At 41.3% G+C, this 17,943-nt stretch overlaps 1 protein-coding gene across 3 annotated transcripts in view; it reads left to right on the top strand.

The window, feature by feature from the left end:
* The window catches only part of LOC306832385 (inactive dipeptidyl peptidase 10-like), a 162,039-nt gene extending 144,754 nt beyond the window's left edge, over positions 1–17,285 (top strand). For all 3 annotated transcript variants that reach the window (XM_079357035.1, XM_079357037.1, XM_079357036.1), the window contains exons 15-26: positions 2,043–2,090; positions 2,522–2,643; positions 4,580–4,624; positions 5,813–5,911; positions 6,002–6,071; positions 6,450–6,644; positions 8,308–8,362; positions 8,854–8,953; positions 9,397–9,455; positions 13,579–13,651; positions 13,945–14,018; positions 15,959–17,285. In XM_079357035.1, the coding sequence (XP_079213161.1) occupies positions 2,043–2,090; positions 2,522–2,643; positions 4,580–4,624; positions 5,813–5,911; positions 6,002–6,071; positions 6,450–6,644; positions 8,308–8,362; positions 8,854–8,953; positions 9,397–9,455; positions 13,579–13,651; positions 13,945–14,018; positions 15,959–16,096 (1,078 nt within the window). In that variant the 3' untranslated portion in view covers positions 16,097–17,285. The remainder of the gene's footprint in view (positions 1–2,042; positions 2,091–2,521; positions 2,644–4,579; positions 4,625–5,812; positions 5,912–6,001; positions 6,072–6,449; positions 6,645–8,307; positions 8,363–8,853; positions 8,954–9,396; positions 9,456–13,578; positions 13,652–13,944; positions 14,019–15,958) is intronic.
* The last annotated feature ends 658 nt before the right edge of the window (positions 17,286–17,943 follow it).

The raw sequence follows: 17,943 nt of genomic DNA, 5'->3' as shown, positions 1-17,943 counted from the left end.
ATAGATAGATAGATAGATAGATAGATAGATAGATAGATAGATAGATAGATAGATAGATAGATAGATAGATAGATAGATAGATAGATAGATAGATAGATAGATAGATAGATAGATAGATAGATAGATAGATAGATAGATAGATAGATAGATAGATAGATAGATAGATAGATAGATAGATAGATAGATAGATAGATAGATAGATAGATACTTCATTGATCCCGAGGGAAATTCAAGGCATCCAGCTGCAGTATACAGACAGGCAGGACACAAGACATTGGTTACAATACACACCCGCTGTCCCCCCTCCCCTCTGTATACAATAATCCCCCAAACAAGATTTAGCAGCCCCTATGTGACTAAGAGTAAACATAATTATATGTTAAACCTGTGCAGTTAGCATTAGCAATTAGACTTAAACTTATATAGCATAATGTACATAACCTGTGAAGGAGAGAAAAAAATGTGTGCTGGTTAAAAGAGACCTGAAAACAGTTAAAGAGCCTTAGAAACAAAGTCCTGACCTTCTAGAAACAAGTGTTGTTTGTGCATGTACAGTGGTGTTTGAGGTAGTGCCAGAGGTGTGAGTACAGTCGTTAAACAGTCAATGCAGACAGTTAGGGATGCAGATTGGGCCATTAGGATCCCAGATTTGATGTGATTAATATTGAAAGTGAGTTTAATACATTTTCTTTTAGCAACAGGTTTCAGGTTACTGCTGATTTCAATTCTTCTTAATGTGGTGTGTCTTCATGCCTCTGTGACTACAACACTGTCAGGCAGGTCGATGATCAGGCATCTATCCCAGTGTGCTCAGCGGTTGCCGGCGGCCTTGTTTACTTTATAGGCTGTAAAATGAAACTGAGGGAATCATTTTAGTGAGGTACACGCTAAATGATAAAGATGATCATGTCAGATTTGTGTGATGTATGTTTAGAGCTCGGAGGGATATCAGGACCACCCCGAGTACAAATCGTAAAAAATATTACTGTTCAATATTTATTACCACATATCCTGTCGTGTGCGGGGAACTCCAAGGACAGCCGAGCATGCACTCTATGGATGAGCAGAAAATCAATTTTTACACACTTTTTCGACATGTTTGGCACATGTGTAGGATATGTTGTCTCTGTGTCTTTTATCCATCGTTGAACTTTAGAAAATCGAGTCCATCGCTCTAAACTCCGGCCAGTCGTTTGCCATGACGTTCGACTGTAAACTCATGTTTGATGGCGAGATATTTTGTCAGGTTCAGGTTATTGATGGATAAAATGTGTGTAAGTGTTTAGAGAGCAACAAACAGCTCACAACACTCTACAGGAAATAAAACTGTTTAACCTATGCTTATTTGTCGTCTTGTGTGGGGACTCTCACATTTCAAAATCTTCCAGTTTGGGCCGGGCTTTAGAGACAAAGTAGCTATAACTGAAATTACAGCAACACAGTATGCATGCATAAAACACCGAGGTGTTGTCTGGCAATAACCATGGTGACTGGACTCGAGCGTGTAAAGCAGCTTTCTAGTCTCTGACTACTCAGAGTGCTTTTACACCGCACGTCACACCTCCACATTCACACACTGATGGTAGAGGTTTAGTGACCACCGGAAGGAAACAATCCCATTCATACACATTTATAAGGAAGCAGCTGGAGCAACTTGGGGTCGAGTGTCTTCCCCAAGGACAAATCATGACGAAATCTACCAAGTGAGCCTCAGCCGTCCCATGCAGTGTTAGCTTCCTGTGAAGGCTCCACAAGTCAGTGTGTGTGCAGTCTGCTTACCTGGGAACCATTGTTGCTTTCCTTATTTACCTGCTGTGACCGAGGATGTCCATCGACAGCAAAATTAAAGATCAGCCCAGAGTTTGTCCACTGATGGAGAACATTTAAGAACATGTTTGGTTCAACGTGGACCCATTTAATCCCTGTGTACACACATGAGACTGCAGTCAGCTCATCAGACTTTAACTTGAAAAAAAAAAGAGACTTCCTGAAGCTCAGTGTTGACCTGCCCACGTCACATTACTCTTGTTGTCTTCTTTCAGATTTTTTCTGAGCACGGAGGGTTCACCGAGAAGACGACAACTTTACAGGTTTGTTTGACCCAAAGTATTGATTCTTCACATGCTGCGGACAGCTGCAGGTGTGCTATCACTCTGGCTAACACACTTTACTCCTCCTGACGTGGAGACCACAAGAAACCAGGAAAGAGAATAAATCCTTTTCATTGATGGAAAAATTGGATCGTACTGATCAATCCTTTTCCTGTCATTTGAAGAGTCAACTCTTAGCTGCTGTGTTGTTTTAACAAGCTGAAATAAACCATGTAAGGCGGATTTTATTTCATATGTTTGTGCCCATTTTGATCATTTTTTCCCCAGGTGTTTTACACTTTACACATCTGATGTGTTTAATGATGAAAAAGAAAGAGTTATTAGTCCATGATCATCCTTTCTGGTGTTATTTGAGGTGAAACTCTTTTCTACTCATCTTGCTCTGCTAATTGATTGTCTTGTCTCCTCAGTGTTAAAACTGTGGGTCTGTTCCCACGTCGCTGTTTGACGTGTGAGCTGAATAAAGCTCACTGTCTGTACTTTGATGCCGACATCAGCCCCACCAACCAGCACATCATCCTCCACTGTAAAGGTAGGCCATCCGTTACCCGTTATAAGGCTCACCCAGCGACATGGCAGTGTGGTATCATCACAATAGATTGATTAAGGCATTGGATTTTTTTAAATTCTTGAAATAAACAAAATAAAATAGCCTTGTGATATGTCATTAAAGCATCTGTCATTTCCTGCAGAATAGCACAACACACTGTTGTACATATATTAACATATTGTTTCTGGCCCGGTCGCAGCCCATTGGTCAGGGACTCCCGTCCTTAATGCTTCACCCTCGAGCAGCTTCTGTATAAATAACAGATTCAAACATCCTACTAAAGGCTTTTGAATCTTTTATTGATGACAGTCTACATTGTATTCTCTAACGTTGTCAGATCAAGGGACACCATTTATTTCTGTGTCCTAAAAAGGATTGAGTTTTCAGTTTGACTATGATAGTCATTGTTTGTGATAATAAATGTTACTGTCATCATTAAAGAAAAAAAAACGTTTTAATCATGCAGTTGATGCAGTCAATTTGCATCAACCAGTTTCATATTAAGATGAAGAGATTGTCATGCAGGATCGAGATGAAAGTGACTTTAGTTCCTGGTCTTTCTCAGTGTACCTCTTAGGTCATGTCAGAGCTACTGCAGAGATGTAAGACTCAGTTTAAAGCAGTATATTTTCATGTAAACATGTTCAGACAGGCAGAAATGATGTCAAAGGAAAGAAACATACAGTTGTTGTTCTGCAGCCTTTTGAGGTGCAAACAATGGTTTGTTTGAAATGAAGTTAAAAAAAGATAACAGTGGGTAGTTCTTGTTGTTCATGTTTCATCACATCATTAATCACCCTGCTTCAATCTGTGAATGTATTGAGTCAGTCTAAACACACGGGAGTGTGCAGTAAACTTTAAAATCCTCGTATTCTTTTTGGTTGAAAATATCTGTGACATATAAACAGCTGTTGTGAAAGACTGTAATATGTTTGATGTTGTGAATTATTCTCTGGGTTATGTTCCAAATGTATTCAGCCATTTTCATTCGAGCTCATCTGGCAGATGTCCGAGTTTTATGAGCTGCAGGCTTCAGTTGTTTTGTGTCAACCTCCAACTATTTAGTGAGAATTCATTCATCATCATTTCTAAATGAGACTCATTCAAGTAGTAAAAAAAAACATTTGCCTCTTTTGAGCATGATACATTTAAAGGGGTGTTTTGGGGCAATTACTAAGTGGTGTATTTTACTGAGAGTGTAATTCTTTCCACCGTTGGTGGTTTTAATTTCTTCTGAGCATTAAGCGCCCTGTATGCATGGAAGCATTTGTGCTTTAGCGTGTTGAATCATAGCACCAATACAACGCCTCACTCTCCTCAAAGCAATCCAAATAAAAGGAGAAGTCTCGTTGTTGTCAAGAGTCTGAAGTTCAGACAACCTCGACAACTCTATCCTGACTTCTTCTCTCCGGAGAAACACAACCGTCTTAACACTGCTCATAACAATCTCCTGATGGGTTCGGTGTTTCCGAGCAGGTTCATGCAGATAATGAAACCATTTCTCTGTGAGACACATGCAGCTATAGAGAGGAAATCAAAGGTCAGAGCTAATGCATTACGAGCAGAGAGAGCAAGAGACATAAAGTAAGAGCCAAGCTTTTTGATTGGAGCAGGAGGAGAAAGAGCAGGACGAATGTGTTTCAGGTGTTTTTAAGCTACTGAAGAAAAAATGCAGCCACAGCTCAGAAACTGACGAAGCCGCCTATTAAGTCATTTCAAAGATGGCTGACCTTTAATGGATAATGACACAGGTGAGGTAGAGAAGAAGAACACAATAACATGAGTTTCTTTGTTGCTCCTCCTGCCTCTTTGTAAAACACCAGCGTTTTTTTGGGGGGGTTTTTTTGGCGAGCATTGACAAGATCTTGTTTGTCTTTTATAAAAGTGTGCATTCACATGATTGCTTCTCCTGCTGCAGGTCCCGGAGCACCGACTGTGATTTTACACAGCCTAAATAACTCCAGTAAGTATTCAAAATGATGAAATATAGACTTGTGTGAATGACGTGTCTGTGATGATAATCCTGATGAATCATCTGAGTTTGTTTGAGCCGCGTCGGCAAATTTAGAGTAATTCCTCCCCAAAAAAACCGCCGAGCCCTAAACGGCTTGGTGCAAATGTTATGAATGATGATAAGTTGACGTTTGCCTCGTGTATAAGTGTGTTTGTGAAAGGATGAAAGCTGACTGTGAGTGCAACCTTGTCTTTCTAGTATTATGTTTGTGGCCGTCCTGACAGATTTTCTTTGTTTTTGAGCCGACGTCATGAACAGAGAAGATGTTTGCTTTGTTTTGGGTTGATTCTGGTCAACAGGGGGCGTACAAGCCTACATCAGTTCCCTTCTTCATACATACACACCTGCAGTGCACACATGCTTCTTTTTAGTCTCCACGCTCGTCTGTCTTTCCTTAGGTTTTTTTTTTTTTTTTTCGTTCAAAAAGTTAACAGCTGTGCTGCAGAAAAGCAAGCAATTTGCCCAGGGTTATTTGGATAGGCCCTCCATCCACAGCTGGGAACTCAAGGCCCCTGGCGGTTTCATAATGAGACGTCTATTGATTCTGGGTTTTCCATTAGAAATGCTGGATGAATTCCATTTCATTTAGCTTCTTCTCAAATCGCTTGAATGGAAAAAATGGCCAAAGCAGAGAGTCATTGTTTATTACATGTGGAGAAAGTAGCACAGCTTCTGTGCAGACTGTGTGTGTTTAGAAAATGGTACCTCATGACTGCAGAAAGAAAAACAGAAAGGGTTTATTTCATTCTTAGATCAGAAAGTCTGTTCAGCCTTTTTGAGGTATTGACTACATGTATTTTATTTTTTTTCTTAGTTTAAACATAATTTACCACGGTCTTTTGTGAAATATTTCCTTAGAGAGTCTTGAAAACCAGAAACGTCTCTTTTATTTGCAACAGTTAAAGCGCAAAAGACGTGAAGACCATGAATGTATTCAGCTTCCTGAACTCTCATCATTTTCAACAAAGTCAGAAGCGATAGTCAAAACTCAGATATGATCCATCTTTTCAATCTCGTCTCATTTCTTCCAAGTCCCGGTGTTATAATGGGGTCATTTGTATGATAATCATAATTGGATCATTGGCAGAAATGGCTGTCACTCTTTCTTCCTTAAACACATTCTCCTCTGCCGTACAGATTACTACATCCTTCAGAACAACTCTTTACTGAAGGCAGTGCTGAAGTACAAACGGATCCAGCTGGCTGACTTCAGAACGGTTCCCATGGAGCACTTTGGTGAGGAGAAAGTCTCCATTATATTTCATGTAAATGAAATCTCCGTGTGGGGTACAGCTGTTTTTTTATTCTATTCCTCTTATTTCACAGATTTACCTTTGAAGATCTCCTTCCCTCCAGATTTCTCTGAATCCCGTCACTATGGACTTCTGATGGTGCTGTACGTACAGTTTGAAATAACACACCCGCCTTTTGAGATTTTATTAACAATGAATGCAGCGTGACTTTTATTTTTATCAAGACATGTATCCATACACTCTTATTTTTAATCATATCTTAGTTTTAAATTCTACGAGTTTGACAACACATCACTGTTCCAGTTATACGTGCATCAAGACTGAATATCTTCTTCCTCTGTGCTCTCAGAGATTATTAAAAGACATTTTCGAGATGAGGGATTTTGGTCTTAAATTGCTGGTTAAAGGTTGTTCTGTAATTTGTAAAGAGATAGAAACAACAATACTTTTTAACAGTTTGTTGTCATCCTGCTGTCAATGCTCCTCTGACTGACTCTCTGACCCCCTTGTTTCGTGTTCAGTGACAGCGCCCCCGGTGGTCAGGCTGTGAGCGACCAGTTCTCCATCGGTTGGGACTCTGTGTTGGTCAGCTCGGACAACATCATTGTGGCTCGTCTGGACGGCCGGGGCAGCGGCTTCCAGGGTCAGAGGATCCTGCACGAGGTCCACCAGAGACTGGGAACTGTTGATGTTCAGGACCAGATCGCAGCAGTAGAGTACGTTTTTAAATGTTCCTTATTTGACCGTCAACCATTTTGAACTCTCATTAGCAATTAAAAAGCGTCCTCTTTACAGGTCATACATTTCCCGATCATTAAGAGCTTTATGACCCTCCTCTTCTGAACCTTTTGACATGTGCACTAATGAGTCTCATTAAAGTTGAGAAAAACTTTTTGTTCACTTTGGTTCCTGCTCTGAAAATTAGAATAAAGTTCCTCATCGTGTTCCTTTCAACCAAAAAGTCTGACCATTAAAGAGAGCTCGTGAGTTTTAATTTGGACAGAGAGGTGAATATTCACCCTCCAAGATATGAATTCACCAACGAAATAATCAACGTCCATGCAGTTTCTTCTCTTTGATCAGATCATGTGATCGTCCTACTACTTTACTAAACAGTGTTCACATGGAGATCAAAACTGAGTTGACATTTTTTAAATCTTTTATATCTTGTGAAAGATCGCGCCCCCTGTTCGAAGGCTAATAATTCTCCAAGCAGGCAGCCCAGGTTCAAGTCCTCGCATGTCATTCCCCACACTCTCTCTCTCCCTGATACCAACTCTGCCCACTGTCCTGTCAAACAGAGCCTTTTACACCTGTCGTACTGACTGCTGTTGGCCTTTGTTCTGAAGTCAAGTTCACATGCTGAGAAAGAATACATCAAGTGGATCAAAAGAGTCCGCGCTTAAACTTTGATCGTGCTGTCAACACGGTCAAGCATGAGCTTTCATCCTGGTGATTTGACTGTTCAGCACTGAGTGAGTCAGGATGGATGGTATCGAAGGTGATAAGTATCATCGAGGAGTTTTACGACTTGCTGCTGCTTTCTCCGACTTTTGATAGAAAAGTTTCTCGGCTTTCCTTCTTATTCCTTGGAGGTGCAAACACAGTCAGTGTGGAGCCAGATTCTCCTTATTAAATGTTTCCTGTGCTCTGAAGTCTGCAGGAAGGAACCGTCTTGATCAACTGTGTTATGTGAAAAGATAATATTGGTGGAACTTGATTTTTTTTAAGCATCCATTCATGGGGCAAATGTAGGTTGACCCTTTTGTGTGATTGGCTCTCCTTCAAACAGCATGTGACACATAATCATTAAAGTGAGCTGCTCTTAAACGTCATGGAAACACTTGGCCGTCAGTCGAAGGGAGTCATTTAAAAGAAGGTTTGGGGGTTTCTTTGTAACTCGTTACTCAGCTCTTTCAAGTTTTCTTGAGTCGATTTTCGAGCCAGCTGTTTGTACGCCTGCATTAATTCTCCAACACAACTGAATCAAAACATGACTATGACTTCATCGGTTCATACTCAACATTGGCAAATTTTTTTGAAACACATGATGCTCAGTTGTCGGTGTAATCCCTGGAGGGGTTTGTCAACGAATGTATTAACAAAGCACTTTGAGAGACTTGGCGAGAAGCTGACGTCACGATCTGCCGACGTATGAGAGCGAAGCATGGAACCAAGTTGTAGAACATGCTGACTTTTGAGGACATACTGAGGTTGAATATAAAGTAAACAAAGCAGAACAAAAGATTTGTAAATGTAACAGTAACAGACAAACAGAAAGTTTCTGTTTTCTGCTAACAATTGTTTGTTTTGCTGAGTCTCTATTTTCTCATAAATGTTTGAACCTGTGGTTTCAAATAAATGTTCTTGTGTTTCCAGATACATGATGAAATTTCCTTATATCGATCGGACAAGGATAGCAGTGTTTGGACAGGTAAGTGTCTCTGTCATCAAGTCTTATTCTGCCTAAACGTAACACACCACTTCATCTTTGTGTGTGTATGAAAGCATGTTAAGATTGCTCTCGTCAAAGTCACCAGACTCCATGTAGAAGTTCAGTAATTTGACCTGATGGATTGGGGAATGTGCTGCCTCCATCTGTTCATGTCTTGTGTTGTTCGTGACTTTAGTTTGAAACTGCGTCAGTCTTATCCAATGCAACATTTATGACTCACACAATTGCATTAAAAAAAGGTCATTTTCCAAGGAGATGCTTTGTGTAATGTGAGTGGACATCTTAGATTACCATCTGACCGTGTGTGTCCCTGAAACAGGAGCTTTCAGTCGACGTATTTTTATCCTGGCTTCAGCAAACTGCATGATGAATTCTAAAAGTACTTCAAATAGGTCCCACCTTGAAAAAAACAGATTTACCCTTTTCACCATTAAAAGTGCATGACTGTTTCCCCCTCCCTTTTTCTTCAGGGTTACGGAGCGTACTTAACCTTAATGATGCTCCGGTCTACTGACAGCCTCTTCAAATGTGCGTGTGCAATGTCACCAGTGACAGACTGGAAACTCTACGGTGAGTTCATAAATCCCTCCGTAAATCCTGCATCGTGTTTGTACTGCACGCTTCCGACTCAGACTCTTCACACCCGCCATCTGGCAAAGTCGAGTAAGAGTTCAACATTCAAGTATCTGAAATTGTATCCCGTGTTTGTGAAGAGATGGAGGGTGGAACTAAAGATGGGGTTTTGTTGTGCTTTCGCCTCTCGTCCGTAAAGAATCTGTTTGCATCTGACAGAAAAGTGAGAGGAATCAGCATCATATCTATAAACAGAGAGAGCGTAGAGAGAGTAGAGAGCATCCTTTACAGATTTAAGAGGGCTGTGCTCAGCGAGAAAACATGTCATTTGAGCTCAGGATGACAGGAACTCCTCTTTGTTCGGGTACTTAGCTGCCTGCAGCTCAAGTACTGTCTGTGGACCGCTCTGTTAAAAAATGTATCTCTTCTCATTTGCACAGCTTCGGCGTTCTCGGAGAGATACCTCGGCATGCCGTTACGGGATGACAGCAGATATCAGGTGTGTTTACTTCCTCCCCTCACTTGTTTGTCGTTGATCTCTGAAGCTGCAACATCGCCGACACACCTTCAGTTAAGCTCCCGCAGTCGCCAAATGCTGCTATCAAAACCGGAGGTAGCGAGGCTGTGCCGTTTCTCGTGTCTTCTCGTGCTCTGTAGGGTTTTGTCACTCATCGCTTTTTGGTAACTGTGAGCGCCAGTGTGTCAGATAACACAGAAGTATTTGTTATAGAAACACATATATATGTAAAAAGATGCTGCTGTAAAAGAGAAAAGGTTACTTGACTTTCTCTCAAACCTCCCGTGCAGACGAGATGTGAAACTATCAGGGCTGTTTTTTTTTAACAGCGAGAGGAAAGAGGCAGCGAGGGAGAACAAAAGTGTTTTCTGCCGACACATTGTAAACAATCACACAACTAAAGTGCTTCAAACAAGTCGTTCTCTGCTTCTTCCAGTACAATGTACCTTGTGTATTTTCTGCACGCAGATTTGATTGTACTTCTTTTTCCTAACTACTGTGATATTTTAGACAAGAGCAAAACATCACTGGGAGAAACATGAAAACTCTAACTGTATTTAAAGACAGATTTGATTTAGCTGCATTTGTTGGGATTTGTGGATTTTCCAACTTGAATAGACGACCTATTTGAGTCATGTGAATGAAAAAATAGAAAAAATGCGAGTAGAGGGCCAATGGTGGAGAGGAGCTGTCCAAGCAAAGGGAATGAGGTGAAGCCGGTGAGCTGGGTCAGGCAGACACCTCGAGCTGCACTGATCTCACACTCGACATGAGTCATTATCCACAATCACTCAGCAACACCTCCTTCAAATATGACCATCTATTGGAACTGCAAGATTTCCGACTTCTCCCTCTCTTTGTTCTTTCATGTCTCGCTCTGACCTGCAGCAGCAACCATTCTTGCTCTCGCTCCATCGCCACCTGTATGCTCCAACGGGACGGTTTAAGATATCCTCCATCACTCCTCAGATATCTGCAATGTAAATTAAATCTAAATATTGGAAACCAGTTGTCTGAGGTTAGGAGATAGTAGTCTGCTGAGCTATGTGAAGATATTTTTCCATTTCCACATCTCCATGAGGATGTTTGTTTGGGTTCAGCTGCAGCTTCACCTGCCCATTAAAAAAGGAAAAACTGCTTATTAGTGCTTGTTTTTATTTCCACTGTAGCTTCTTGTATTTCACTAGCTAACCATCAGCTAACAACACAAGCCAGAACAAAGGACGGCAGGTTGTTGAATGTTCCTGTTTTCGATGTCTCTCTTCAGGTTTACTTTCCAATAAAGGCAACAACAGTCAAGTGATTCAACTGAAATGATTGAGTTCATCATGGATGATAAAGGATGTGTTAACGATGTAATTATGTGTCAGAATCCTTTGTGAACGAGGTAACTTCTCCAAAGAAAAGTCCAATAAAGACAGAAGTGTAAAACCTCTTCATACTGACAAAGAACAAATGTTAAAGTGGTGCTCAATAATTCACCTGAGCGCAGGAAATGAAGAGGCTCAACATGTCCTACTGCTGAGCTGTCGGCTCAAGTTCATGACACCCAGTATGTTCTAGCATTTATAGAACCCTTGTTGCTTTACATAAAGATGTAGTTTTACTTAAACATAACTTGACTGCTGCATACATCAAAATCAGACAGATTACTCGGCCAGCCAATAATAGCATATGTGACATAACTGGATTTATTCACCAGTCAGATAGCTTTTTATTTGAGTTTCATTTTATTACACTAGCAGTTCTCTCTATGGCTGTCACCAGCAGAGGGCGCTACATGGATTACAACAAGCATTGTCACTCTCCAGGTGATGCACGTACAAGCGAAGTTACTGTCCAGTTTAGTGACATCCTGTCAGTGTATGATAGCTGCATTTTAGGGATCCAAAAATAAATTAATTAATAAAAAAAAAAAAATCTAAGAAAGATGTCGGTATCACATTTTTTCCTCCACCTATTATGTATATCAGTATTGGCCCCAAAATTCCCAATCTGTCGGGCTTTATTTCAAACATGTATGTAGGTTTTCTGGCCTCTTTTTGTCACTTGTCTTGCCTGTGTCTGAGCAACTCTTTGTGTGTGTGTGTGTGTGTGTGTGTAGGTGTGTGTGTGTGTGTATATATACTCAACAAAAATATAAACGCAACACTTTTGTTTTTGCTCCCATTTGTCATGAGATGGACTCAAAGATCTAAAATTCATTCCAGATACACAATATTACCATTTCTCTCAAACATTGTTCATAAATCTGTCTAAATGTGTGATAGTGAGCACTTTTGCTTTGCTGAGACAATCCATCCCACCTCACAGGTGTGCCACATCAAGATGCTCATCAGACACCATGATTAGTGCACAGGTGTACCTTAGACTGTCCACAATAAAAGGCCACCCTGAAATGTGCAGTTTTGTCTCACAGCAAAATGCCACAGATGGCGCAAGCATTGAGGGAGCGTGCAATTGGCATGCTGACAGCAGGAATGTCAACCAGATCTGTTGCTCGGGCATTGAATGTTCATTTCTCCACCATAAGCCGTCTCCAAAGGCGTTTCAGAGAATATGGCAGTACATCCAACCGGCCTCACAACCGCAGACCACGTGTAACCACACCAGCCCAGGACCTCCACATCCAGCAGGTTCACCTCCAAGATCGTCTGAGACCAGCTACTCAGACAGCTGCTGAAACAATTGGTTTGCATAACCAAAGAATTTCTGCACAAACTGTCAGAAACCGTCTCAGGGAAGCTCAACTGCATGCTCGTCGTCCTCATCGGGGTCTTAACCTGACTCCAGATCGTCGCCGTAACAGACTTGAGTGGGCAAATGCTCACATTCGATGGCGTCTGGCACGTTGGAGAGGTGTTCTCTTCACGGATGAATCTCGGTTTACATTGTTCAGGGCAGATGGCAGACAGCGTGTGTGGCGTCGTGTGGGTGAGCGCTTTGCTGATGTCAATGTTGTGGATCGAGTGGCCCATGGTGGTGGTGGGGTTATGGTATGGGCAGGCATCTGTTATGGACGAAGAACACAGGTGCATTTTATTGATGGCATTTTGAATGCACAGAGATACCGTGATGAGATCCTGAGGCCCATTGTTGTGCCATACATCCATGAACATCACCTCATGTTTCAGCAAGATAATGCACGGCCCCATGTTGCAAGGATCTGTACACAATTCTTGGAAGCTGAAAATGTCCCAGTTCTTGCATGGCCAGCATACTCACCGGACATGTCACCCATTGAGCATGTTTGGGATGTGCTTGACCGGCGTATACGACAGCGCGTACCAGTTCCCACTAATATCCAGCAACTTCGCACAGCCATTGAAGAGGAGTGGACCAACATTCCACAGGCCACAATTGACAATCTGATAAACTCTATGCGAAGAAGATGTGTTGCACTGCATGAGGCAAATGGTGGTCACACCAGATACTGACTGGTTCTGAGTCCCCAGACCCTCAATAAAGCAAAAACTGCACATTTCAGGGTGGCCTTTTATTGTGGACAGTCTAAGGTACACCTATGCACTAATCATGGTGTCTGATGAGCATCTTGATGTGGCACACCTGTGAGGTGGGATGGATTGTCTCAGCAAAGCAAAAGTGCTCACTATCACACATTTAGACAGATTTATGAACAATGTTTGAGAGAAATGGTAATATTGTGTATCTGGAATGAATTTTAGATCTTTGAGTCCATCTCATGACAAATGGGAGCAAAAACAAAAGTGTTGCGTTTATATTTTTGTTGAGTGTATGTATGTATATATGTGTATATATGTAAATATATGTAAATATATACATATATATGTGTATATATATATACACACACAAATATATGTGTGTGTGTGTGTGTGTGTATATATATATATATATATATATATACACACACACATACATATATATGTATATACACACATACATATATATGTATATATATATATATATATATATATGTGTGTGTGTGTGTGTGAAAAGGAAGACATGTAATAGCCAACAGTGTCTGAAACTGATAATACTTTTGATCTTTGCATCCCCTCTCCTTAATGTTAGTTAGCATATTTATCAACCTATTATCTCCCCTCTTTTTCTTGTTTCCTCTCAGTTTTCCAGCGTGCTGCAGAACGCTCAGGCTCTGAGGGAACAGACGCTGATGCTCGTGCACGGCACAGCTGACGGTGAGAGAAAATAAATCATGTAGAATAAAAACGCTGTATTGGTGGTGCATCACCGCTGAGTATAAAAAGAGCATGAAATCCTGTGAGGTAATGAGGCAAACGGTTTTTAATCAAAAGATAAAAGGTAAAGTAGGTTATCTAAATGGATGTGAGGATTTCCAGTGGAAAACATTCGCTGCTGAATCATGCATGTACAATTTGTCGAGGTAAATCCGTCCTGCCTCAATCTGACTTTTTTGTCTGTTAGGATTCAGGATGAATCTTGCTGACTTGTTTCCTTTCTTTATTTCCAGCCAACATCCACTTCCAGCACACTGCTGAGCTCGTCAAAAACCTTGTCAAAGTCGGAGCAAACTATTCTATGCAGGTATGTACCTCAGACAAAAACAAGATGGAAAATACGTTAGTAAACAGTGATTAAAAGTCTTATATTTTTTTTATATCCTACTAAAATGAAGCCAATGTGGAGGTGTAAAATCTTGCAGTTCATCAAGTGTCCACTAGAGGCTGGCTGCAGAAGCACAGGAAGTCACATACACACCCATTTAGCCTGTGTTTACAGCAGACATGAACATGTTTACAGCCTGGTTAAAAAAAACAAAAAAACGGGTCTGATTAGCTCGTCTCGATCGGCACAAACTGGACGAGGGGTGATTATTTGGTTTAGAGTTATTCACAATAAGGCGTGTAGCTGACCTGACTGACAGGTGGGCGGGGCTTGAAACCTGTCTCAGCTCCAGCTCTCAGCCTGATGATGAAACAGCATTTCTCGTATGGCGACCATCATCAATGGTTCCCCTGCAGTAATAGACCGGGGACGTCACCAAGGCTTCGTCCAATAATATTTACAGTCTCTGGTTCAGAGTCAAATCTTCACAACAGATTGTGCTAGCGCCGCTGTTGGAGCGTCACTTTGTATGGATACACATAACACATCTGGAAAACAAAACTCATCACCACAGACAATCGTTGGAGAGTACTTTTTAAAAAGACAAAGTCTACAAAGTATGAAATAAACATGAAACAAGAACACAACAGGGATTAAAGACTGCAGAAGTAATGATGGGTAATAACGAGGTACACAAACTCAACTGGAAACCATTCAAGTCCCTGGAAAAAGGGGGCACCTCTTCATGAGGATGGAGCCACTCCAGACTTCCTGTCCAATTATAACCATGTATCACGGCCTCAGGCTCGTCAGCAAATTGGAATTGACTGCATCCAAAGCAACTCATTGCCCATCGTTCAACTGTCTCCAAAACATTAATTACATTCCCTCCCTCGCTTCAAATTTGGATTTTGCAATGCTGCAATTATCTTGGACAACAGCTTGCTCCATTAAAAAACTTAGAGCAGCAAATCAACGTGTTTTTAAAAAAAAAACAGCACAAAGTCAACATGTTTAAGACAGCAGAGAAGTCAAGTTACATCTTCAGTAAGAGATCATGTCATGACAACAAGGAGTTCAGTCAGTCGAAACCAGAAATTAAACTGGTTTCCTTCTGGTACCTTCATCTCAACTTCAACTCAACCTTTTTTTATACAAACATGCAGCCCGAAGTCCTTCTTATTGCAAAACACAAACAAGGGGAAATCAGAACAGAAACAGGAAACATTAGATATTTTTGCAAGAATAAGGATCAGTGAAATGTTCTTCAAGAAATCAAATAATGAATCAAAGTAACTATGGCCACGTGAACACTGAAAACAGAACGATTTTACATTTTCATTTTCAAAAAAAGCTTCAGCGCTCAGACGCCAATTTTTTGATAACAACCACGGCGCACAAGGATCAACAGAAACGACTAAAAGGCTGCAGTAACATTCAAGGCCAGTAGTTGGCAGTGTGACTTTGTCATCAAACAAGCCGCACATGCACGTCTTTCAACAGAGCGCTGAGCTGTAAACACAGAAATAGCTAATCACCGTTTGGCTGCCCTTTGTCTGTGTTTATGTGGATATCGTATTTAATACATGTGATCGTAGAGGTGGTAAAGTAAATCTACACTTTGCTGTTAGAAGCCTTGTTGACTTCAGTTAAGTGAACAGCACAATCAAAATTTGTGAGTCCACCAGTTTAAATGATGACAAAGTCGCTGCTGGTCAAAACTTTGCGTTTGTCAGGTACTCAAAATGCTGTTGTCGTTTAAACAAATAGCCAGAATGCAACAAAAGGTTGTACAATGTAAATGTAGGATAACTTTTCTCAAGTATTGCAAGTCTTGTGGATGTTAAGATTACTTTAGTCGACCTCCTTTGCTACAAACCTTCATCCAGCTCATCATTTTCTTTCCTTTCTCACAACAGATCTATCCAGATGAGGGCCATTTCCTGTCCCATCAGAGCCGCCTGCACCTCTACTCCACGCTGACCAGCTTCTACAGGGATTGTCTGAAGGAGGAGTTATTACCGCTGCCTGACGAAGAAGAGGAGGAGGAGGAGTAGGCGGGAGACTTGGAGGGTCAGACCTTTGGCACAGCTTGAAAAGTCTAGCTGAAATCCGTCAAGGCCTTTCGTGTTTGGACCAAGTGATTAGCCGGACATTGACACTGGTTAGAGCTGCTTATGCTCTCCAAGTGTGTGTGTGTGTGTGTGTGTGTGTGTATGTATGAATGTGCGACTGTGTGTAAATGTGAGATTATTGACGGACACGACAGAGAGACTTGTCGGGCCTGGAGCTGGGAGCTGCCCTCTTGCATAAAGTCATTTCAGTTTTGGGACGCTCCATTTCTCAGCAGAGCGCGTGGAGGACTGCCTCCATCTCTCTGCAGACTTCCTCAAGTTGTCGTCATCAACACTTTAACCAAGTGCATGGTTCTCTCCCCCCCCCCCCCCCCCCCCTCTCTCGGCTTCACTCATTTTGCCATGTTTAGTCTCCTTTGGGAAGAAAAGAACACAGACGCACACGTTTGCTCTCACCTCTCCTTTGGTTGTTGTATCGTCGCACAAGGAGAGTCTGCAAAAATGTCTCGTCACCGACTTCACCACAACCTGAATAAGTGCTACCCTGCTGAAGCCTCCCCGCCATTACCCACTCCAAATAAAACCCGTCTTTTAGCGGTCACACTTTATTGTACAGGGGTCTTGTGTAGACATGTACAATGCCTTATGAGGTGCAACATACTGTAATATTACCTGCTGGCAGTGGTAGTCATCCATTAGCGGTGTCATGCTAACCTTTGTCAACTCAGGTTGTCGAGACACAACACTGCAGTCAGTTAAGTATCTGAAACGCTACGTCAGCTGTCTGCTTAGATTAATTTATGAATTCTTTGTGGAGGTAAATAATCCGATGCAACATTTAATAGTTTCCTTAAAAGACAAAGATAAATCTCAAATAAAGGTGTGAGACCATCTTTCTGCGCATCTCCACCTGACTCTTGAAGTGGAGAGACACGTCCCTTGTTTCTGGATAGTCTCTTGTTGCAGAGTATGTACATGCAGTGGATGGTTAAGATGTTGTGAAGTGGGGTTGTTTGAGAAACTTGTAAAAAGACATCCTATAACGTAAAGCAGATGGTCAGCACGGCTCTGACCGTTATTATGGGAAACTTAGTGTAAGTGAAGCGCTCCCTTTCAGCAACGTAAAGTGAGGAATACATTTAAAACCGTCTAAAATCTTTAATTGACTTAAGTTTGGAACACGATCGGCGGTACATGGTTCAGTCAATCACGGCTGGATTCTCTGAACAGGGACCGTCGAGGGGCTCATCTTCTCTTTGTGATATACTGCATATTAACAAGTACGTCATAAAACCCCACGCAAAATAAGATCTGAACTTTCCTCTCAATGGACGGGTGTGCTGAGATCTACAGTGTCACAGTGTCAGTAAGGTGTTTGCATGTCTACAGGGAATGTGTCAAGTGTTGCCACATTTTGTACAGTACAATACAGCAGAGTGTGTACATAAATATATTTTTGAGATGTCACATCTCATAGATAGTTTAGTCTATGGGGATGGATTGATTTGACCCGGACGTCTTGTACTTGATTTGATTGTTTTCCTTTCAGCTGTTGATTTTCTTAGGATGGATTTTGTAATGCTTGTTCTTGTTCCTTTTTGCTGTTTTAAAGGGAAAGGGGAAGGGTTGAGGTTTTGGGGTTATTGTGATTGTCCTCTAGTGATGATTATAAATAATAATAAAAAAAGTATGAAAAACCAACAAGTGATGCTGATTTATAGAGAAGACATTCTAGCAGATGAAGACTAATCAGACACTTTTTGTTTGCAGTGTTGTTTGTTTCGCAGATGATGAAAGATTAAAGTCCACATCCGCTGTCAGAGCCTGAG

This window comes from Symphodus melops, assembly GCF_947650265.1.
Source record: "Symphodus melops genome assembly, chromosome: 12".
In the NCBI taxonomy this organism is placed as follows: Eukaryota; Metazoa; Chordata; class Actinopteri; order Labriformes; family Labridae; genus Symphodus; species Symphodus melops.
This window is presented reverse-complemented; position numbering and strand designations above follow the sequence as displayed.